The 25,873-nt window shown below is 36.2% G+C and overlaps 1 protein-coding gene across 7 annotated transcripts in view; it reads right to left on the bottom strand.

The window, feature by feature from the left end:
* Nucleotides 1-25,873, bottom strand: part of SEMA5A (semaphorin 5A) — a 337,450-nt gene that overhangs the window by 83,007 nt on the left and 228,570 nt on the right. For all 7 annotated transcript variants that reach the window (XM_032180765.1, XM_032180761.1, XM_032180768.1 and 4 more), the window contains exons 12-13: nucleotides 14,125-14,332; nucleotides 1,120-1,237 (exon numbers count right to left, since the gene is read on the bottom strand). In XM_032180765.1, coding sequence (XP_032036656.1) covers nucleotides 1,120-1,237; nucleotides 14,125-14,332 — 326 coding nt within the window. The remainder of the gene's footprint in view (nucleotides 1-1,119; nucleotides 1,238-14,124; nucleotides 14,333-25,873) is intronic.

Raw genomic sequence — 25,873 nt, 5'->3', positions numbered from 1 at the left:
TGGGTGGTCTGGCACAAAGAGCCATGGTGAATAGAGTTAAATTCAGCTGGAGGCCTGTCACAAGTGGTGTCCTCCAGGGCTCAGTACTAGGGCCAGCTCTCTTCAATATCTTAGTCAATGATCTGGACAAGGGGATCGAGTACACCCTCAATAAGTTTGCAGATGACACCAAGTTAGGCACGAGTGTTTATCTGACCGAGGGTAGGAGATCTCTGCAGAGGGGTCTGGATAGGCTGGATCGATGAGCCAAGGGCAACTTTATGATGGTCAACAAGGCTAAGTGCTGGGTCCTGCACTTGGGGTACAGCAACCCCATGAAATGCTACAGGCTGGGGAAAGAGTGGCTGAAAAGCTGCCTGGCAGAAAGGGACCTGGGGGTATTGGTCAATAGCCAGTTGAATATGAGCCAGGAGTGTGCTCAGGTGGCCGAGGAGGCAACTGCATCCTGGCTTGTATCAGAAATAGTGCAGCCAGCCCAGATAGGGGAGTGATTGTCCCCCTGTGCTCTGCTCAGGCTCTCAGCTACACTTCAAATACTGCTTTCAGTTTTGGGTCCCTCACTACAAGAAGGACATCGAGGTGCTGGAGCATGTTCAAAGAAGGGCAATGAAGTTGGTGAAGGGTCTAGAAAACAAGCCTTATGAGGAGCAGCTGAGAGAGCTGAGGTTGTTTAGCCTGAAGAAAAGGAGGCTCAGGGGAGACCTTATTGTGCTCTATAAGTACCTTAAAGGAGGCTATAGCTAGGTGGGGATTGGTGTAGGAAAGACTATCACACTAGCAATTAGATATTTTTAAACTAAAAAATAGGTAAATCCTTCAAATAAAAATGTGTCAATATCACTAACATTTGAGCATTTGTTTTCAAAGTAGGAATATAGGCATTGCAGGGCAAAAAATAACTATCCTTTGAAAGAATGCTAAATAATTTGATCTAATTAATATAGTTTGATAATAAATTGAAAAGAAACTAAATATCTTGCTCAAGTCTGATAGGAGGGCCTGAAGAAAATGGTATTAAATACATTTTTGTAAGCTTGAGAAATCTTATGCAAGCTCATTTTCATGAGATTCACATTGAATCAAAAGTTTTAAGAGATAAAAGAAGGTTTTTGGACTTACTGGGCACACAGTAATGCTTTGTTCCCACTGACTCATACTCAGACTTTCTTCCAGTGTAGTGCATTTCTTCATCACCATGTCCCAGCCACAATAAGGATCCTGGGATCCAATGCATGCACTGTGAATGAAAACCAATCAGAAAACATGAACATTATCCTTGTCTGTACTTGCCAAAGATCTCTAAATAACTACATAGCATCTCTTCATATTTCGTAAGTATATGAAACAGATCAAAATAGGTAGTGAAATTGATCCCTGTTATGATGAAGCACAGATGGAATGGTTAAACAGAGAAAAATTAATTTGAATGCCTACACAAATCCAGAGAATTTATTTCAAGAGCATAACTGAATTTCTGTCTGCAGGCACAGTATGTAGTCAAGAATTATCCCTGTTGTACTTAATTGCTACAGAGTTACAGATATTCATAAAAAACAAACGCTGTCTGCTTCAAGTACAGAAGATTTCAGAAGTTACAGTTCTTAGCCTTTTCTATCAGTTTTGGAATCATAGTTATCATCATTGAGAGAAATCAAGTAACAACATCTACTCTTTGTAAATGAATTATAAAACCCTCTGTAAGAGCAGATATTTGTTTTCTTCACTGCTACGTAGTCCCTGGAAAGAAGTACAAAGATGCATTACTGGCTGCCATCAACACCTCTCATGTATCACACTCTGCCCTAGACAGTCTGTCCTAGTATCACACAAGGAGATCAAAAGACGAAAAGAAGGCTAGAGAGAAGGATGGCAGTATAGCTCCCTATAGACTCTGAAAGACGCACTTTAGAAAGCTAAAATATCTTTTCTCTATTAAATGCCTTGCTACTGGTTGGGCAAGCATTAACAGTCCAGGCTGTGGGTCTGCAGCCTCATGGCTTCAGATACCTAAGAAAGGAGGTGGAAGTTCCATAATAGTGAAAATAATGCAACAGTTTTAATACTTGTCAGTGTAAAAATAGCTAACAATTACACATACAGGTAATCAATTCAAAAATGTTGACTAGAATGTAAAAAATGCCAAAACAATCATTCTTGTTCAACTCAAATCCATAGGCATTCTCATTCTCTCTTTAGTTGTTCACGTTACATTTGTTAGCAAAGGGCCACCAAGATAATTAAGGGAATGGAGCTTCTCTACTAGGAGGAAAGGCTGAGAGAACTGGGACTGTTCAGCCTGAAGAAGGGAAGGCTCATGAGGCATCTTATCCATGTGTATAAATATGTGATCAGAGAGCGCAAAGAGCACAGAGCCAGGCTCTTTTCAGTGGTGCCCAGTGACAGAACAAGAGGCAGTGGGCACAGATTAAAACACAGGAATTTCCTTCTGAATATTTTTAATTTATTTATTAAAAATGTGCAGCTGATGGATCACTGGCACAGGTTGCCTAGAGAGGTTGTGGATTATCCCTCCCTGAAGATCTTCAAAAGCCATCTCTACGTGGTCCTGGGCAAACAGCTCTAGGTGTCTCTGCTTGAGCAGCGAGGGTTGGACCAGATGACCTCCAGAGGCTCCTTCCAGCCTCAGCCATTCTGGGATTCTACCCTCACAGATCCTATGTTTTCTTCGTATTTCTATTTATCTTTGGCATTCCTCACATATTTCCATGCTAACATCTGATAAAGTGCAGACTTACTAATTCCCTAGTATACTATTCTATATTACCATCATAGGGGATACTTAATACTTACAGATTTTATGGATTTAGTTCCTATGGTACCCTTGGCAACATGGACTGCCAGAACTATGTGGCAGGATAGTTCCCGTCTGCAAAATGGGGCTAGCATAAGAGACATAATAGCACAAACTCCCTAGGTGCTTCTAATTAGGCAGCCAGTTCAAAGATAAAGCTTTTGGATTAGAAGATTTAGTGTTTGGAAGAAAGTTCCCACTTCTCTTGCAGCTGTGAACACTTAGCATTTTTGTAACTCAGGCTGCATGTTTCCAGTCAACTATTTAGAAAGCGAGGAGGACAATTGATGCAAATTATGAAAAGTTTTAAGTGTCTTGGCCTTCCAGTGTTTGCAAGACAAGATGTTGAGTGATCTTCTTTACTGTACTGAGTATCTCTGAGGAAGCATGTTTCATGAAAAAAGAATGCAAAACAAAGTTAAAGGATGACATAATGCACAACTGGCAACCTTGACTGTGCTATTTCTCAAAGTAGAAGTGTTCGCTTCTCCAACTTCACAATTCCTTTATGTAAATTGTTATATTTCTAACTAAATTTACTTATTTTAAGTGAAACGTTTTAAAAGCCTGTATCCTTTTATGTAGAACCAGACTTATTCTTTCCTTGGAGAAAAAAAAAAAAAAAAAGACTGAGACCCACTGATCACAAAAGAACCTTCCCACTGCCTGAAGTCATCGCACCAGTAACACAGTTAGTTAGTAAGGAGAGCCCATTAGAAAGGAACAAGAAACACACATCGTTGTTCAGCATCTACCTCACAACAGCACAGCAGTACTGACACATCACTTCAAGTTCTCAAACTGAGTGTTTTTTGGAGGGGGTGGTGAGGATGGTCCCAGTCACAGAGCTTTTTGCTTGGTATCACAGGACTGCAGCAGCCTCTGGAGTAACCTACATTGCCCTGTTGTTTCTCTCAGTCTCTGCTCACATAGCTCCCAGATGATCCTTCTCCCACTTAACTCTTAGATACGATTTCCACTTTTGCTTTCATTTCCACATTCCTTTCCACTCAGGAAAATCAAAGTGCCTTGCACACCTGCACACAAAATTATATGAAACAATCTGAAACAATCTTGGAAACAGATGTACTATTCTGAGGAAAGCAACAGGAAATTTTCCCTGAGAGGTATTCCTCATGAAGATCTTTTTTTTTTTTTTTTTTCCTTTTTCTCTCCTTTCTTTAAATCATTCTAATCATTAAATCATTCTAATCAATTGTCCCAGTTGTTATTATATCTAAGCTCATATTGTAGAAAGTTTTATATTTGAAATCTTATATTTAGACAGTATAATTATGCCAAGAGTGCAGTTCACCATCACTATCTTTTTGGCATTTTAATCCACCATGCCAAGATATAATTGTGAAATGAAATGGGCCTGGCTTAATAACTGCGCTATCTTCAGGTCTTGTCACAACAGTCCTTCTTGTTCTCCTCCATGTATCATATTTGAGAGAGTTCTCTTTTTTATTTTAGATCACTTGTTTATATCACAAATATTTCTGAAAAACAGATACATTTTCATGCTTTTAAATGAAAAGACAAGAGGTAATATACAGGTAAATTTTTGTCCATCTTTGCATGATCATGTCATCTTTTAAAACTATTTTATTTTCTTTGAGGAAAAAAATGAATAACAACAGCTAATTATTTTCATCTGTTATGCCTATGTAAAAACAAACAAACAAACCAACAAAAAACAAAAAACAGAGATACCACAATAAGTTTACAGATAGAAAGTGATGAGGATAGAATGAATCTTAAGTATGAAAATGTCAGAACTTCCATCTGAAATATGAAATTTAAAGGGACTATTGTTTTCTCATAATTATGTGTCCTTACTGTGCTCAATTAAACAAAATGTTACATTATTGTAAGTCTTTTGTAATGAATCTCTCTCCCAAGAGACAGCAGCAAGAGGAATTGCTTCATTGTATATATGAAATAACAAAAGAAACTGTACAAAGTGGCTGTCAAAATAATGTAAGTATGGAGAGTTGAAAATTGGATACCATTATGCATCTCTATCCCTTTTTCCTCCCAAATTCCTGTCTAAATTAAAGCCATTTTAGATGCTACTGTTGGAACACTACATACATTAACAAAATTAAGATTAGTTCTTTCAGTTGACAGGGCCCTTTCAGATAGAGACCAAGTAATTGGCAGAACTGGGTATTACATTATCTATCTTGTCTCTGGGACTCCACCCATTTTCACTAGAGATAAAAACCAATGTTTTGTTTGTTACTCCCAGAAGGTACCAACCCACATCTCCAAGAGTTCATGTGATTTGTCCCATTTGCTACAACTGGCAATTTTGTGCAGGAAGGAAATCTGGGGAGTAAACATGAATCAGTTCATTCTAAGACTCTGGATGCAATTTACCCTATCAAAACATTCAATGGCTTTCAGCTTCTATCAAGTAATTCTAATTTCCCTCTATGTCTTTTTTTTTTTTTTTTTTTAATTTACAAAAGGTAAATGATAGGTAGTTTAGTAACTCCTTCCAAGGCATTCATTTGGCTGTGATGGCTCAATATGTCTACTAACAGTCATGCGACGCTTAAACAATAGATTTTTACTGACTAGTAAAATCATAATCATAAGTCACACCACTCCAAAGCATGCTAGCAATATCAGACCATTTTCCTCAGCTATTTTATAAACACAACCAAGCAGGCTAGCAAAACTGCTCTACTTTGGTTATATTTGATTTAGTTAGACAGAAAATGAGGCAGCAAGAAATACCATCAGGAGAAATATATATAAAAAATAAATACAGTTCTAGACTTAAAAAAAAATTGTGTGATCTAAAAAAAATAAAAGCTATATACTAATACAATTGATTTCAATGAGATTTCAAAATCTCCTTTCAGTGGAAACATATTTCCATATTAATATACATTTTAACTGCTAATAAGCTATCCTCTTGAATTGTCACTTTTTTTTCAGAGAATATATAAACATACGATGTGTGTCTTCTGAAACTGTTCAATGAAACATCTTTCGCTCTTTACCCATACACTTAGAAGGTACTTCAGTCTCCTGACCCTTTCAAATCTTTCCACTGAGATAGGCATGCTTACCTAGTTCCAATTACCGTTAACTATGATGACCTGGACACTTTGTATACCAGGAACTGAACTGAGGTCACCACCTTAATTCAGAGAACCCAGATTCCTCATAGCAAATTTGAACAGACAACTGAAGATAAAAGCTAGTCTCATGTTCCCAAGTCACTTTGCTATCCATTGCTGAATGAGTACATGAATCTGATACTAGACTAGAACACAGATACCCTTCAGTGTTTTTGTTACTGATGGTTTTACAGGGATAAAGAAATATATACGCAATGAAGTAATGCAGAAGAACATAAATGGTGGGCAGAAAATTTGTTATGTCCTAGGCGCACAAACTAGAATGTGTATAAAACATGCAGAATCCTGTTTAATCTTTCTCTGTACCAGTAGAAAATAATAATAATAATAATAAATGTTTAATCATATCAGCTACTCTATATGAACTACTGTTTCCTCCTCTGACTTGAATTTATATAAGACAATCAAAATGCATCTAGGTATGATTCAATCTAGCAGCATGCACTGCCAATATTAGCCTTAAACCTGCAAGTTGCTCTCTTCAAACACAGAATCAGGAATTTATGAATAATTTGTTTAGTTAAGTTGTTTATAACATGCGATTTTCTGAACAAAAATGATTCCAACTGGCCCTACTATGACTCTGGGAACAAATGTGAAAGACAACTCTTTAACAACATGCTCTCTACAAGAGAATGTAGGCTTCCAAAAAAAAAAAAAAAAAAAAAAAAATGGTTCAGCTTCCAGCCCTCTGATTAACTCCATGGAGGTATTCAAATAGACATGTAGATGCAGTACTTAGGGATATGGTCTAGCTGCAGACTTGGTAGTGTTAATGGTTGGACTTCATGATCTTCAAGGTCTTTTGCAACCAAAATGACTATATGATTCTACAATTAGAAGGTAGGATCCAGGAAATGCTGGGTCCACCAGGTGCAGCCAGAGTTTTCAGAGCACTGAAGGTTCACTTTTAATGGGTTGAAACTATCTTGTTTCTCTACATCCTTCTCTAACATAAATATTTGCAATTCAGGTACTACACTGAATACATTCCCTCTGCTTGACAAGTGTACAGATACATCTCCATACAGATATGAATCTGCACAATGCTCTAGCAGTGACTATGGCCCGCAGTTCTTGCTTGTCTGCTGCTCTGCAGGGAGCCTGAAAATCCCGGAAAACTAGGATTTGGCTAGGAAAATATAACCTTACTTGCTTCACATGCATATGCTCTAATGGATGCAAGCAGAGGTTTAAGCACATTTCTGCCAAGCTTGACCCTTCACCCCTTTTTCTTCCAGACCCCTCACAGCTGCTTCCCCTCCCTTCACTATAGCCCCTCTTCCTAGACCAGAGAAGTGGTAATGATGATTGCCCATACTGGACAGATTTGCTTTCATATGGCATCCCTATGTCCGTGAAAAAGACCTGTGCATCTCTAGCAGATATAGATGTAAAGAGGGTACACTACTTCCATACCCTTTCAGTCAGCTGTGACCTAACTTCTTCTGAATTTAAATGCTGGGATTTACTTGATGCTTAGAATCTGAATGAATTATTAAAATAACAGGTCCAGTCTTAGGATATACAACTTGGCTCCTTAAAAGTACTAACCAGACTGCAGGTATCTTAATGTTTCAAGGGCACCATCACCTCTAATTCCAGAAGTACCTGTAAATACTTCCACTGGCCTGACAACACATTATGAGGAGCAGATGGTCTTCAAAGTCACTCAGTTTGGGCTTCCAGAAATGGAGCATCTAGACTCCTGTCCTGGAATCCTGCCCACAGTTCACATTTTTGCATCAAGAATATTCTCTCCCTCATACACATTCAGGTCAATAGTAGACTTCAAACGTGGATGTTAATTTTCTGTAAAACTTCAAATAAATGAAAATGTCCATAAAAGATTATAGAGTATTAAAAGAGCTGTAAACAAGTCTCATGAGAAAACAACTAGTGCAATACAGAGCTGAGATGCATAGTGCATGAACTGGTCTGCCTACAGAGCAATCCGGTATGTGGTATGTTATATTATTTTAAAATAAAAAAGTTTCCAGACTTGCAACAAAAAAACACTACCCTGTCTCTTTAACTTCTGTTTTTAGAGAATATACTCGCCAAGTACCAAATGATTTGTGAAACAATCGCTGGAATGTGGATAGCTTTAAACATATCAGGTGATTTTCAAGAAAAATGTAACAGTAACAATATTGAACTAAAAATGTCTTAAACTTTTGGTATTTTTTAAAGCAAACAAAAAGCATGAATTACATCATAACATATGAAAAACACATGCCTGTGTTAAATTTTTATTTCTTAGTTTACTGCTATGTTTAAAATAATATCCTGCTAATAAAATCTGAATTGCAAATATATAGTCAAGTCCATATGGTTTTCTTACAACTTTTCAAACTAAAAGGAAAAGATATTTCCTTTTTCCTCATCTGGTTACTGCTATAAATCTACTGTGAGCAGTCTGAAAAATTCTACCTGTTAATCAAAATTCCTTCTTGTTTGCCAAAATATGTGCTTATTATACATGTATAGGTCATATGATTTGAAGAGCTGTGATACAACATCTCATGTTCAACAAAAGGTAAATGTCCAGTTTTTCTCTGATGCATTTTGTGGGCTAGACAAAGGCACTTTCACCAAAACCCTTGGTCCTTGCAGAGGAAGTTTAAAATATAGGTCAACCTCAGATCTGCAAAGCTTGATTTGTTTCCATCTCCAGTGAAAGACTAATATTCTACTTTGAGTGAGGAAGACATTCAGCTGCTCTTGGTTTCCTTGTTCTGCTAAATTTACTAGTGTTCTGGTAAGTTCGCACCAATTGAAGGTAACTTTGTAATGTATCTAATACACTATGTCTACCTAATGCCTAAAAAATAGACTTTTTATTTCAAAAAAACAGGTGCTTATCACCTAGACTCACAGCTGGGATTAGGATTTATCCCAGTCTGTGGAATTTACAAGCATTTTTATTCTGCAATATTACTCTAAAATCACCAGTTCAAGTTAGAATATTAGAACCAACTTGAAGTCTAATGCAGCAGCTTGTTTCTCTGATTTAAAGCAGAATAAAGCTTGCATATTTTGAAATAAAGAAATCCACCTGGATATCCAAAAATACCTATTCTGGAATTATTATTTCAAAACAGCAATTTAAATTCCAAGGGTGGGCCTCTACTGTTCTGGACCTATTAGCACCTGGTAATAGTTTAGAACACATTAATGGTTCTATCTTGTATAATATTAGTATAGAGGAATAATTATTCTACTAGGTAATGATAGCCACAGTGTTTTGTTACAATGAAAACAGGTTCTGAGTGAGTGTGAGAATACTTCTGAGGAAGCAACGCTTACAGCCAAGATGAAATAAAGAAATGTAGCAGTGTTCAAAAAACTTATTCCAGTAATCTTGATGGAGTCTTAGGAATGAAATAAATAACAATCAAATTTGCAATAACTCTCTTGGTGTGTTAGTTAAGCCAGTACCTCTTTTGGTACTGTGCTGCTACTGTTATCTTTTGCATATGTACAGATTGCTTATCTGATAGCAAAGAAAGCAAAATATACATGATGCCATAAAAAGGAGAGAGAAAAGTCAGGGTCACAGTAGAATAACTATGATAATATTCATTAATATTACATAGTGGGTCACAAGATTGTTATGTAAAAACAATCCTTAACAATTCCCCCAAAGTTGTTTTTACGCTGTTTACAGTCGCTATCTGCAAAGCTTTCAGCAGATGACGTTATTTATTTAGACACAACTCTAAAGTAAGATTAGTTTTCAAGCCTTTTAAGTGCACAAAACCTATCTTCCATGAGGAATAACAATTCCTGACCCTTGCTCGATAAGATTTTGTAGAACATCAGGCTGATGCAACCTTTTGTTGTCCCTTCTTTTAGACACGATGCACTGAAAACTCCAGTACAAATCGTAACATCGACTGATTTACCTCAGAGAAATCACTGCCATCCAAGGTGGCTTTTGAAGGCTGCAGTTACCAATAAAAGAAAGCTGACTGGTTCTTTGTTTCAGGGGATGGAATCTTTACCCCTTATTACACATTTTATTCCTTATGACAAAGACACAGAGCTTCCAAAGTAAATAGCAACCACTGCAATTTTAGTGATTTTAATAGTTATCTATTCATGATAATCATTCTATTTGTCTCACATTATAGTTAATCACTGGGTATACAAAAGTCAGTTGGTGTTTTCTGCTTGACATACTCAGTGCTGAAGGATTACAAGGAGATGTAGAATTCTTATGGGAGATACTATCTCCTGCAAATACTATTACTGGTCTTCTGTAAATGTGTGGATTGCAATACCTCAGTGACAATATGGTCATATCTGAAGGACTTTCCTCAAGTATAACCTAGATAAAATAACTGCTCTGCTCATTTCTTCTGGAGCATGAACAAGCCAGGGCTTTTTGGAGAACTGTTTCTAAGAATTATTATGTGCCAAATTATTTTTTCCCTAGCTGATTCCTGAAAACAGTAAGACTATTTGAGCAGGATGGTCAAAACTATTCAACTGCTGGGAGTGCTCTGACGGAGATATCCCCCATGAACACTGCCAATCCAAATAAGTAACATGGACAATTCATAACAATGAAATGGACAATTCATAAACAATGAAAACATCACAGCATAATGGAAGGTGCTGAGCAATCCACACTACAGGCACGGAGACAGGCTCTGCATGAGATATGCTCTGCTGTCACAACAGTAGAAAAGGATGCACAGAACTGCACTTAGAACATCAGAAATAAAATAATAATTAAAAAAAATATCAAATTTAGTCTCCAAATGTAAAACAATATTTTCAAGGGCCCTAGATAACAGTGTCTGTGGGAGTAGAAACCTACTGGAAGGGGGGAGAAGAGCTGTGAGCTGGTGGAATAGGATGGTCCTGGACCAATGGGTATGTCTGTCGGGGCAATACCACAAAGCTGAGGAGTGTGGAAGCATCAAGTAGAATATCCACTACAATTAAGAAAGTGCAGGAGGAAGAGATTTACAAGGAAATATGAATTATCTAAATATGTACAGCATATCAGAGAGACAGTTAAGGGGACATAATAAACTACAAATAAAAGCAGTAACAACTTGTGTTAGAGGCTGGTACATGAAGATAAAACAAGAAATAATGAGACAAAAAGTAAAAAAGCGAAAAAAAAAAAAAAAAAAGTCAGTCTAGAGGAAATTATCTTGACATTGAGATATTAGCTTGTGGAACAGTCTGCTCAACAGAAGGAATGAGTTGCATTGTCTGAAACCTTTGCAATAAACCTAAACAAAAAGATTAGAAAAGATTAGATAGTAAGCACTCTGCTATTGACATAAAAAGAGAACAGATGAACAACTATACCTTCAGTCTTTTGGCTTTTTTAAGGCTGTTATTTATACACAAGCATGCTTCATTTCTCAAAAAATTATGTGAAGTCAGTATTAAAGGCTACACATGCCCTTGATCTGTGGAATAAACTCTAGTTATTATTGATGGATGTTCAGAATATAGCCTTGGTGCAGTTATACAGCCATAAGTATGATAAATGTGAATAGATAAAATAATCAAAAAAAGAACCCCACTGTCCCAAGGCATCTCTCCCACTAAGGTTTTCCTCTGTTTACCCACTGCTAGAGCATAGAAATAGTTGGTGACATATAAAAAGGGTGTGAATATTAAAAAAAAAAAAAAAAAAAAAAAGTAATGCAGTGAATGTTTGAGATTATTTTTTTAATAACCAGTGAAATTTATGCCTCCAAGTAAGGTACCTACGATCTGTCCACACGCATGAAACCAAGCATCCTTGAAATCCAGCATGACAAGCCAGGAAAAACCTAGTCAAGCCATGAGTAAGTGAGAGGTGAAAGAAAGATTAAGTCTTCATTATCCAAACAATCTGAGTCCCTAATGATAGATGATAAGAAGGTGTCTTATTTCATCTAGATCACAGTTGTAAATCCTTTTCTTTCTTACAGAATAGAGCTAGAATTGCTGGTGAGCTTTTACCAGGAAGAAAGCATGGATGGTAATCCATTTGGTGCAATGAATATTTAATTATTGCAAGCAAAGTGATACAACTACAAAAGATATGACTGAAAAACCCCACGAGGAATAATTTTATTTCCTTTGCGTAAGTCATTCCAGTGGAAGATGAGAATTCACATTCCTCTGGGCAGAAGAATAAATTTTCATTTGAGAAGGATTTGAGACATTTAACTACTGTTCTACTCAGTAAAACAGGAAGAGCACCACTTCTTTTTTTAAAGCTCTTAAAATCTAGTCGATTAGTCCCCTCTGCTCAAACACGGAGAGGAATGCCTGGCCTGCAGCTGTGAATGGAGTTTATGACTTGAGGCAACAGTTCCACCCTGTGAGAACAGAAACCTTGCCCTACAGTCAAAGTAGACTTGGTAACTGTGCTGACAGAAGCACAGGTACAATGGACCTTGCAAGGCCTCCACATAGGCAACTACTTAAGTAGGTTGTCTCAGACTCAGACCTGACCTCACACCTTACAAATAAGGTATGCACTGAATATGGCTGCAGCCTTCAAATATTCCAAGTGGAGTTGCAGGTTTCATGTAAATACAGGGCACCTATGTTTTTTGAGCACTTCGTGTTTATCATTGCCATCATGAGCACACAGTCCCTAAGAAGACACAGGATACCAACCTGATCTCCCTTCCTGAAATAAACATATATACTTAAGAAAACATGATCAATATCTTGTACAACCAAAATGGCATAATCATGTTATATTCAAGAAGATAAAAAAGCACAAGAATATGTCATTAGATTTTTTCTTTCTCCGGATATGCATACATGCACACACTCATGTCCCTCCCCATTCCAAGCCCTTTGCTTAATGAAAAGGAGGAAACAAAAACATCCTGTTTGACTGGCTAAACCAAGGAAAGATGAAACTTGGTCCTATGAGGTAGAGACTTGCCTATTACTTTTCCTTAAAGTGAGCTTTGCAGGACTTCCAGAAGGGCTTTGGATACCCTATCACTATTATTTTACTAGAAAACACCTAAAATATGCTTTATAGCACAGCATAAACAGAAAGGGCTTGTAAAGAATTGTAAAAAGGAGAGTAGCTCCCTGGTCTACTCCAGCTTTCCAAGGCAGAGCTTTTCCTTCAGTCTTGTTCTCAAACCAGTTGTCTTTCAGTGGCCTCCTGCATGGCACCAATCCCTACATTGTGCTGGGTCCCTAAGAAAATTCCTTCTGATGCCTCTGAGCTGCAGCACTGCATCTTCTTCCTGCAGTCACTTCCATTCTGTGACCATGTGCCTGTTCCTTCCGAAAGCCAAAAACTTCTCCATCTGCAAAAAGTCATTAACTTTCATGGAAGGCATAATCCCTATATGCTACACAAATAGAATCAGAGAATGGTTTGGGGTATCATGGAATGGTTTGGGGTATCTTTAGGGATACCCTAAGGATCATCAGATTCCAATCCACTGCCATGGGCTGGGACACATCCCACCAGACCAGGTTGCCCAAAGCCCCATCCAGGCTGGCTTTAAACACTCCCAAGGATGGGGCATCGACAGCCTTGCTGGGCATCCTGTTCCAGTGCCTCACAATTCTCAAATAAAAACTCCTGAGTACAGCAGCCAAGGAAGGCAACTGTCAGCCTTTTCATCTCCTTTAATAGCCCAGCTTTTCAAAGGAACATGTAATAAACAAGCTGAAAGAAAATCAAGCTAAAAAAATCCAAAATACATCTGTCACAGTTCTCAAAAAGCTCATCACACTCATTCAGTCTCACTGCCATAGAACAGAACAATTGTACTGAATTACTGGAACCACACATATCAAAGGAAGACACAACTAATCAGATGAAATTAATAGTCACTAATGTGTTGCAAACCAGACACAATTTTAGGTAATATATAGAAAATGTTTCATGCTGAGCTTTAAACTCCTTAATTGCCATAATACAGTCTAAAACCAAGGGGTAATTCCTAAAAGTTAATTTTCTTGTTTGATCAAACAGAAGACGTCCCCAGAGACTGTTCTCATAAATGGTGTACCTAAAAAATCGTAGCTCAGAGAATTACCTGTGCTTCTGTCAGCACAATTCATTTGGATTCCTACTTAAAGTCACTTTTCTTTCCAATTTTTCCTGAAAGCTTCACAAGCATTTCTCTCCAATCATATGAAGCTAGCTGTTACCTGAATGTTTTGTAAAATAGACATCTCTTCAGGGGGACTTTAATCACATGCTCCTGAAGACCCACGAACAGGACACTTTGGCTATGCAGGATCTGAAGACTCCTGATGGGCTCTCGCTGACTCTTCGGTAGGAGTTCAATTTCCTCAAGCAGGCAGCTGCTCGAAGTCTGGTTCATTGGGGCAAGTACTTTCTTAATAGTGCCATAGTCTGCAAAGGCAAGAGGAAAAAATGAGTTATGAAAAATCATATTAGCAATTCTACCTACTTGGTGTCATTTGATGAATAAGTCTTCATCCTATACAGGATGAATTCTATGAAGCCTCAAAATGTGGGGATCTCATTGGAGTTTCCAATATTGCTTACAGTATAATGAAAAGAACTTGTAAACAACCATTATGTTTTCTGTGTAGTCTAAAACAGTAAAAATAATAATAATTTCATTAGTGCAGGACAGACTTCACAGTAGTAGTCTCTCAAAAACAAATGTTCAAAGTTTAAAGCAGCTTACAAAGCAATAAAGTCTACCATTACCCCGTCTGCTTTAAGACTGAATATATTAAAAGCTATGGGTTTTAGACATGTATTGCATTCATTTAATAAAGCACATATGTATGCATAAACACCTATATGTGTCTTAACTGAGCGTAGGTGAAGATGGCAATAAAATAAGGCTGCTTCCCTTCTTTTGGTTATCTGGATTTCAGCTTCCGAGAAATCACATCTTTTAACACTTGCTCTTCACTTCTACTCTTATTGTGATTTCTAAGCAAAGACTGTTAAGTATCTCAAAAAAGTGTGAGATCACTGACAAGATTTCTGATTCATTCATGCAGTTTTTAAATAATTTAAAAATATCAAAGAACACTTGTTCTGAACACAAAGGACCGCATTCTCACACTGATAAATATTTTAGCTAGCTATCTGACCAAAGCAGCATTATGCAATTTTCTATGTGCCAGCAATAGTAAATATTAAAGGTCCAACACTGCACACACATTCTGAGATCAACTCAAGTTGATCTTTACTTAACTAAAGTCTTGAAAGTCTGAAAATACCATCTGTGAGTAGGTAACACTCACAAGACAAATATTCTGTCCTGCACCCTAGTGGAAGTGTTTTTCTCCACGACCAGCAGAGGGGAAGAGGCATGGTAGGGAGCTGGCAGTGGAGGCCTCAGGCCCTGCCTTGGCAGCAAGGGGTCACAGCATGGTGGGCAGGGGCCTACTGCTTTCCTGGTGCTGGCTTTGCTCTAGGAGGGCATGGGGGGGGGGGGGGCAACCCCATGCAGTCCCTAGGGGACAGACAGCCCCGCTGGGGCATGGGGCAGGGGACAGTCTGCAGCTACCAGGGCACAGGGTGGAACAGCTAGTAAGCAGATTTGAGAAAATGCAAATGGTAGCTGCAAGCAGACTCCAAAACTGAAGAGGAGGTGGAGAAGGTTGAGAACCCAAGATGGCAATTGCTGTTCAGATCTTCTCCCCTTTCCCGAGGAAGGCTGAAGAGTCAATCTAAGACCCGCAGATATACTGGAAGGGAGCAGCATAAAGGAAAACAGCAGGGAGAGTTAGGAGGAAGTTTAGGTATAAAACGTTAACCACATTGTTAACAAATGTTTTAATAACTAGCTAATATGAGCTTAATTTTATTAGAAACTCCAAACTAATTAGACTCACTAAGAATGCTTTTCTCGATATATAAAGTACATTCTTCTCTCTCCATAGCAAGCTTCTGATTGTGAGATCATGACTGCATGTTAAAGTCTTCTGACTAACCCCTCAATTCTGACTAATTTCTCAATTCTGAGTAAAATCACTTCATACAACTATTTAATTTTTTCTTCCATGTTAGCATATACAAAGTTGTCAGGATTTATCATATGTAAGAGTATTTGTTAAAAAAATGAAACAAAACTCCCATTAAATGACAATTTTAATTAAAATTTAACATTTTGGACAAAAAAAATATTCTAATTTTGATTATCACTGTTTTTTTGTCAGCCACTTAAAATAGAGACGTTAAAAAATAATTAAACCTTTGCCAAGAATCAGTTTTGCTTCACAATTAAGTAATTACTAGCTTGATCAAACAACATAACAAGCATGTGCTTCTGCTAGTGCTTGTTGGGTGCAGACTCTTAACTATAATTACAAGTTTCATGGTCAAAATGTGGTCTGAGAATTATCCCCCCCAAAAAAATAAAATAAATTAAATTAATGTTTGCATTAGTCACTGAGTGAAAAACAGATGAGCTTGGGGGGAACAGTGAAAGGAAGAAAAGAAGAATGAGTGAAATCATTTTACACATGTGAATAATGAAAAATCATTTTGTAGATGTTAGTACAGTTCTATACCATTTGTCTAACTGGCATTCAACAGATTCAGTGTGACTGCTGATACACTGTACTTGGCATGCCATCTTTTTTCTGTATTGAGACAAAAAATCAACTATGCATTCAGTATTTGCTTCTCATACAGACTAATACTCCCTACTGCTGCTGTGCCAGGCCTGGCATCTACAGACTGAGTCACTTGTGGACACTTCCCCAAAGACAAAAGAGAGAAAAACAAACAGGATTGGAGGTCTCCTCCCATGCACATTTAATTTAGGAAATGAGAACACAGACAAGAGAGTATGTTTTGCACTTTTCTTCCCATCAAATGTGTTTGTTATAGAAATCAGAACTGCTTTTTTTTTTTTTTTTTTTTTTTTAATTTTGGATTTATGGCCTGGAGAATATGGTTACAGCAGCATTTTTCTCTACAAGCGAATAAAATATTCTCATTTCAAGAACTGCAATTGCCTTCCTCAACACAGCTGTCATTGCTCTTGTCCTTTTTCCTTTTTATCTTGGCATACAGTCTCCATTCCTTCCAGTTCCTTCCGTTTTTTTTTTTTTTTTCCCAGCATCTCCCAAGTGATTCCTTTTCCATTTATCTTCTGATAGGATCAGCACTCATACAGAAATGTCAAAAGTCATAAATGACTGGGCTTTAAGTGAAGAAGCAGTGTCAGAGATCCTATAGATTATCCCAGAGAAACACTCTACTTCAGCAGCAATGCGGTCATATGCCTGATCAGTCAAAAAGAACAAAATCTTATCTGAGATCTACCACTGCCTCAGCAGGCTCTCCTTCTTCTAATCATCCATAACCTATCTCTTTTGCTTTAAGTTCCTCCTGACTATGTTTCTGATTTTGCACGGACCATCTAGAAACCCAAGCAAGGGTAACAATCTGTTTATATTCTGCAACTTTGAGAGAGATAGATTCCCTGGATTGGCAGCTATGTTCATTAGAGTATGGTATCTAGCAAGGGGATGTAGTTATCAACCTATAAACCTCTTCAAACTATACTAACATGTAAATAATTGCTATGCCAGGCTTTCTTACAGCAGAAAATCATATCTATTACACCAGTACTTTCAAAAGCCAGGTACTTTGCTCAAGACTGCAATTCTACTACAGTGTGCAATATTACGTATCATATAGATCACAGGTTTCCTAAAGAACCTGCAACAGCTCCATCCTCAGAATTGTTGACTGTTCAGGCATTTTCACATCATGGTTGAAAACAAAACAAAACAAAAAAAAAAAAACAAACAAAAAACAAAAACAAAAACAAAAACAAACAACAAAAAAAAACAAACAAACAAAAAAAAAAAAAAACAAAAAAAAAAGAACAGGAAACAAAAACTTCCCTAAGAGATGAAACTTTTTTCCCCACAGACACAGTGAAAATCCCAGTTTCATCACAAATGTCAAAGCTGAATCCAACTCTTATTCAAGAATCCTGACAAATCCTAATGAATGGCATGTTCAGACGCTGAGAGTAAGCGAGACATGCTGTAATAAATCCAGACACTGTCAGCCTTGGTTTAAAGATTACCAAGTATACACAGGAGTAGAAAAAGATAATGATATTGGTCACAACGAGTAAATAATAGAGTAAATAATGTGCTGTGTTAACTTTTACTGAAAGACTTTTAAAGAGACCTACAAAATCAGCAATGGCATGTTAGAAATACAGTAACTATGAAAGAAGATGAAGAGGAAAGAAAAAATCTAGTTGAAGTATTAATATGTAATGCACAAAAGAGTATGAAGAACTGAATGGAAAACGTGAGATGAGATTGTAGAGAACAAGCTTGGAGGCTACAGAGTCCATAATGAACAAAATGGTAATGGTTCAAAATCAAAACTCTAAAACTAAATAGCAAAGTTTAAGATACAAATAAAGCACAGCTAGCAATGGAGAACATTGCAAGAGTGTGCTTGAAATCATATCAATGGTGACACCTTCAAAGAACAACAGAAAATGAACACACAAACGCAGATGCAACAAACTAATAAAAATCTAATCTCTCAAGTTTTGTAACAGTTTCAAGTAAAAACATCTTTTACAAAATGTCCAAAGTGAGACAGAATCAAAGTATATACATTCACCTCTTTAAAAGAAGAAAAAAAATAAATCTGTTATTTACTTTTCAGGGGGGAAACAGTCCTAATTCTTGCCATAGCTGACAGTGAAACAAAACCTAATTTAATCTTCATTTTAATATGGTTCTGCATAGGACCTTGGACAGGGGGGATGTCTCTTGAAAGCAACCTAAAACAGCAGTAGAAGACAGAATCTAAGTCAACATCTTTCAGAAGAGAAGCCTATGGTATTGGCTTTTAGCAATGTTGCCAAAAAAAAAAAAAAAAAAAGTCATTGTTGCCTTCTAAACTGTACCAGTTGAGAACAAAACTAACTTCTAACTTGTATATTACTCTTAAGTATATCCTCATGCTAGCTGTATCCCTAATATTAGTGACTTAACAAGTATTCCTGTACTTTCTGAGGACCACAAGGTGCCTTGACAGATCTGAAATTCCACTGCTTACATATACCAAGAAAAAATTAAACAGTATAGTTGACTGTAAATTATAAACTAAGAACAACCACTATAAATAAGGGCCTATTTTCCTACACAGTATTGTTTAGAAAAGTAAAATGTCTTAAGTATATCCAGCTATAATTTAAGAGATTAAAAAAATCTGTCCAATATGGAGGAAAGGTGCAGTCAACACAAGATAGAAAGTGGATGCTAAACATTTGTAACCAAACTTGAATGAAGTATCATCTCTGCTAAAAATATACTATTCTATCTTGATATACTGTAAAAACAGCCTACTTTATAACCTTAAAATCTGTCAACATAGTAATCATGGTTTTTTGTTTTAAGCTAAAGTTTAAAATTAACAGATGCATATTTGGGGGCATACATTTAAAGTGTAGTTGAAATGGATACAAATTACATATGTTTTCAAGGACTGCAATTTGGAATATACTTCAGAAAATGGTATTTTTCAACTATTTTGATTTTTTTTTCCTTTATGCAGTGCTTTTGCATACTATTTTTCAATTCAAATAATTTTTTCCAGTGGGAAAATAAAAACATTCAGACTGTACTAAGACTGTTGAAATGCAAGAAAAAAAATTGTGAATGTTAAATTTCTTTTAAATATTATCCATGTGTGTATATAAACAGTATGTACAGTCATCATATAATTGTATTATTTAAACACCTTAAAAAAGGGGGGGGGGGTGGATATTAATAAGGTTGTCCTCAAAGCAGAGGTCTTTCAGAAGAAAATTAAATTGAGTTAAAAAAAAATAAAAATAATGTGTGCATATGAGTGCATAACAGTACAAAATCAAAGTGCAAGGTGATCAATAAACATACTTAAGAAAGAAATAAATTTTAATCACTTGTATTTACTTTCTTCTACCACAGGAACTGAAAGAAAGCAAAGCAAAACATGCATTTGGTTAATGGCAGAAATTTATTGCAATGACAGAAAGTATTAGGTTGCATAATGGCTTATGTGCTCAACATAGAAAAAAGACACAGGAACAGCTAATGCAGCAGCTGGTTGTGCTTAGAAAGGGAAAGCCCAAGCCTTATGATTTAGCAATCTGTGTAAAATAAAATAAAATGAAGTAAAATAAAATAAAATAAAATAAAATAAAATAAAATAAAATAAAATAAAATAAAATAAAATAGATGCATATGGTACACAGAATATGAGAGCATTCAAAACCCACTCTTTTTTGCTCTTCCTTAAACTAATTTTAAAATTAGTTAAATCATCATTAGAATATGGATAATTAAAATCTTTGCTGTAATCGGTTTGCCCATGTGGGGGTGGGGTACAATTTGTTTTAAAGCAAGGGGAGAAGGCTTAGAAGATAAGAGAAAATAATCATCCTTTGTTACTTAATGTATCTTTTACCTCCAGTTTTATGAAATATATATTTATATATATACTTGAATTACAGGGATGGGTTTTATCACACTATAGCCCAAAGGACATATGAACGACTCTTCAACACTTCTGCTTTAGAAATTAAAAATACTATTAGAAAATGTAGTACCTCTACAGATTGATACAAAAAGAATAGTTTGATTTTAAAATTCCCAACTTAATTTACTGAGTAGTACTATATTGTTTTTTTATTTATTTTTTTTAATGTATACTCTTTACTTTCCATCCTATCTTCAAAAAAAAAAAAAAAATTGCACCTCAAAAAAATTAATATGGATTCTGATGCTTTATCAAGACACAAATTTCATTTTTTTAGCTAGAGAAGCTTCTTAGTGCCCTATTCGAAGAGAAGTTCAGCTGTAGCTCTGTAAGAAACAAGAGTTTCTCATGACTGTATGTCAAAATTTAACATGAATTTATTTTATGAAGGGAATATTTATGTACTATCCTTTTTACACAAGATACTGAATTGCTGCCTCAATGACTCTTTTGATTAAGAAGCACTGACCTAGATGTTAGTTATTCCAAAATCAGGAGCTTTCCTCAAACGAAGCCACATGTTTGGTAGAACATAAAGAAAATGCAAATTAATGAAGAACATTGCTCAAAAATAAAATGAAGACAAAATAAAATGTAGCCATAACACATTTTCTGGATTGTTTGACTATTGAAGATTAAATACCACCACCACCTCAAACACGCTACAGGAATTTAGTTTCTATCTTCAAATACAACACTTTTGAAATGTATCTATCAAAGAAAAACAAAGAAAATCATGACGACTGACATGTCAATCCTTTCTTTACTGCTTTCCAGAGAAAAGTTTTTAAACATAATGCATTCTTTTGAATGCTTCTATGACCTGTAGACTTAATTTCCATTTATTATGAAATCTAACAAGAACACATTCAATTTGCAGTTGAATCAGCAAAAGCTTCCAGTAAACAACATACAAAATTTTAAATACCCACTTTAATAAACACAACATCTTCTGCTCCTCAAAGTACAATAGATTCTAAGTTGGTACTATTAAGGTTTCCATTAGCAGTGTTGCCTGTGAATCAAAAGGGTATTACATTTTAGAAAACAACGTAATTTGTGTACCATCCCTCAGTGGCCATTTCATGTCTCACGTTGAACTGGAATTTAAACCCAGCTGAAGGATTTAAATACAACTCATTCAAAAATTTTCATATAAATAGACAATTTAATTTCTAAAGAGAAATTCAGATTTACCTGAGATGAAAATACAAAGCAACTACAGCTAAAGCAGAGCAACATGCCTTTTTGGAAAGAGTACATCTATGAGCTTCAAGCTGGTAATCCCTAAAATTTAAAATTATTTTTACTTCTTCCCCTTGGTCTTTTCTAGAAGCTTAAGCAAGAACCCATGCTAAGCAACAAAATACATTCTGGATTACCATCTCAGACTCCACATCAGTTAGGTCTGTTTTCTTCACAAAGAAAGACTTTCAAATCAAATCACCCCCTTTTTCAGCTTGCTAGATTGAAGCTTGCACTAGCAGCAATTTTTTTACTCTCTTTAAACCTTAAACAGATGTTTCATGTTGTCTGACAAAATAAAGTACTTTTAACAATCTCAAAATGTATGTATTTTGAAAAAATCATACTAATTGTCACACCTTTGTTTACTACTTCTTTTCCATTTTCAGTCTGATAAGAAATTTTCAGCTCATCAAAGATGTGAGTGAGAGATAAGATGCATGTTCATAAAATTTTGTCCGATTTGGAGGTTCTGAAACCATCTGTAACACAACACTTAACTTACTCAGAAATAAAACGTAACTTTAGAATACCTTTTAACAGCTACCTACCTAATACCTATATAGCAGCTACAGATCTTTTACAGTCTACAGTCAATGAAAAACTGTTTAATAACTAAAATTTCAATCAGTGCTGCATTACTTTTATTTATAAGACATAAAGCAGTATCTGTTTTAAGGCTATATGAAACAGTATCTTTTCATAATCTTTTACTTGCAAGATCATTTTATTACATTTCAATTATAAAAGTTTTAACAAAGAAAATGCTGTTATGGATCAATTTGAAGATTTGTGAGATCTGTATCCAATTGCCATCTTTCTCTCTCTTGAGGCTTTTGAGGCTTCGTGTGTGAAACTGGTATTCAGAACAGTAATACCATCTAAAGGAAAAAAAAAAAAAAAAAGAAAAACACCTTGGAACTTCACTTTTTCTAAGACTGTTTTATGTAACTATAAGAACAGCTTACTATCTTTTCTCACTGGAGATTTCAAACCTCTTTTGTTATGCTGTCTTCTGGCACACTGGTTTGATTTACTGAGAAATCAAAACCAGTGATACACATTTACCTAATTCTTCCCTGATGTACATGAGACAGCTGAACTAAAGTCTCAGCTGCAGACAGGAAAAATCATGGTCTCTGAGAGTTACATTACCATGCACCACTGAGGAAGACTATCGAACTGCTGTGAACAGGGAAGGAGAGAGATAAGCAATATATACTAAGTCTGTGAAAAGTACCTCTTCCTTGCTTTCAGCAGGTTCTGATGTGATTTTATGCTCTGCAAGTAAAAGGTGCCTTTCATATCCTTGGGGAATTTCAGGGAGCACTTTCTGCTTATTTAAAAAGGCGTTGGAAAAATATTTTAATAGTCCTTGCAGCATGGTCTGGAAGCAATAAAACCTCTCTAGCTGAATTCTCTGCCTATTTGGCTTGTGAGCTGCCGTGCTTCTTCTCTCAGGCCAGATGAACCATGCATTCTGCCTGCAGAAAAATATACCACCAATAAGTGGATTTAGGAGGCTTCCTCCCCCATCCACAGCCACCCCTTCTCTTCTGAATTAAGCATTCAGCAAGGAGGTGGAACAGATGGCTTTGAACTCTGAACTCCAAGAGGAATTAAATCGCAGCTCATCATACCCCATATGGGTGCTGCTACCATCAGGATCACTGAATCAATGGAATGGCCTTTCTCTGTCATGTTGCTGTGTTCATAAAGGAGGATAATCCTATGGATGTGTATCAGACTAGTTCAAGGCACAGCTACGCAATCATGTTCCCATACCAAGTATCATTATTTATATCCCCTTGAGAAAGTTATATTAAAATGTGTGCATTCAAACGTATTGCAATACTTAAGATACTAACATTGGTTTAAGAAATTATGCTTCTGCAGAGAGTATGTGGTTAAAACTACAGCATAACATGAAGCTTTAATGAGTTGGGGAGCAGAGAGATGTTTCTTGGAACTTGGCAAACAGGTGATTGACACAATTTCAAATTTAGCTTTAATACCCTGCACTCTCTCTTTTTCTTCACTGTGAAGGTATCAGCAAATCTCATGTATACAATATGAAGCAAAAGCACAATTCATGACAACATCAAGCACAAAGTCCTTGATCTTACCAAGTGATCACCTCGTGCTGCATTTGTATATAATTTACCCAATATCCATAAAAATAACTCAGCAAAATAAAATTTACAAGGAGTATGACAAATGTAGCCAGCATTTTTATTTTTAATTATTTTTACACCAGGCTGGCATGCAAAAAGACACATTTTTCCAGCTTAGAAAAAGAATGCATTTCAATGTAAGGTTCAAAATGAAATAGAACAAATGTCAAGACTATGTTAGTGCATAAAACCTACAGGCAAAAGTAGACATACATATTTATTGCCTTTTATCATAATTACTCTATTTGAAGCAAACAGATCCTACCCATATGCACATTAACCTGCATGTGCTATCAGACTACTTTTACTTTTTAGAAGTCTCAAATATTTCTGTTTGTTGAATATGAAGTCTTCTTATCAACATATTATGACAAGAAACAGCATGTAAAGATTCTTTAGGGATGTACCTAAGGTTTTACTTCAAGTGAGCTATCTAGTTTGTACCTCCAAACAAAAGCAAATTAATACAAATTAGGCTGCAGTTCAGATATAGCATTTCTCTTTGGTGGTTGAAAGCAGTGTTACTGGCAACACTCCCAGACGTGAAAAACATTGGGAGTTTTCTCAAAAAAAAAAAAAAACATTGGGAGTTTTCACTCCCGGACGTGAAAACATTTTACTCCCTAAGACCAGTTAAATGATCATAAACTCATCATATCATTCAGGTTGGAAAAGACCTCTAAGATCATCTAGCCTGACCCTTAACCTAGTACTAAAGTTCACCACTAAACCATGCTACTAAGTTCTAAATCTACACATTTCTTGAAGACCTCCAGGAATGGTGATTCAATCACTTCCCAGATCCAATATCAAGAGCTACAAGTGAAAGCATATATTCTAGAGAACACCCATTTCAAAATATTTTGTATTAATAGACATTCTTGTTGGCATCATCCAACTTTTATTTTACTAAAAATCACACATACACACACACAAAACCTGAAACTGAGGCAAAGATGACCCAAGTCATATGTAGCCTCTTGGTTCTGAATGGGAAACATTACACCTGTCAAGAGACACCTAATTTTCACAGAATCACAGAATTTCTAGGTTGGAAGAGACCTCAAGATCATCGAGTCCAACCTCTGACCTAACGCTAACAGTCCCCACTAAACCATATCTCTATCATATTTTCATATGATGGATTATGAAAGGAAACAGAAATATAGTTATAAGGCTGCTGCTAAATAAAACAATTCAAAATGTAATTAATAAGTCTATATTAAATTCCCAGAAGCTTCTTCTCAGTAAGAGAAAACATTGCAACTTAAGATAGACCAATAACATTTAATCAGCATCTAGGGCTGAACTGCTCAGATAGTGCAAAGAAATGTGTAACCTCTTAATAAAACAGTAGGAAAAAAAAACAAAAACAAAAACAAAAACAAACAAACAAACAAAAAACAAAATAAACACATAGATATTAATTGTAAGATGAAATGGTTGTTATGATTTAAAGCTTGCTATCTGACAGAGCAGCAGTGAAAAATGCCATGCTGTACACAAAGGATAAAATCACTATGGAATACAGACCCTGGATCACTGCCAGTCTTCTAAAGTTGAGGTGTATTAACTCTGATTGGATCTGACCAGACAGGGAGTGCTTATTGCTCCTATTACTTTTTTATTGTCTTCTCTTTGTGCCACCACAATAAATAAGTACCTTGTACTACCCAAAGCATGCTATGAATATGGTAGTGTTTTCCCACTGAATAAATTTTCCAGCACCCAGATCAAAGAAGCACTTACATGCACAAGTGGAGAAAACTGCTTCTCAGATAATAACCCACAATAAACCTTGCCTGATTTCTTAACTGAATCATATGCGGCTATTTTGATTGAAAGTGTCAGAAAGACAACTGACTGCCGTAGCAATCCAGTAGCATTATAAATCACAGAATCACAGAATCACAGAATTTTCTAGGTTGGAAGAGACCTCAAGGTCATCGAGTCCAACCTCTGACCTAACGCTAACAGTCCC

The sequence above is a fragment of the Aythya fuligula genome, chromosome 2, assembly GCF_009819795.1.
Source record: "Aythya fuligula isolate bAytFul2 chromosome 2, bAytFul2.pri, whole genome shotgun sequence".
Classification (NCBI taxonomy): Eukaryota; Metazoa; Chordata; class Aves; order Anseriformes; family Anatidae; genus Aythya; species Aythya fuligula.
Note: the sequence above shows the minus strand (reverse complement) of the source record. Positions and strands in the feature narration are given on the sequence as shown.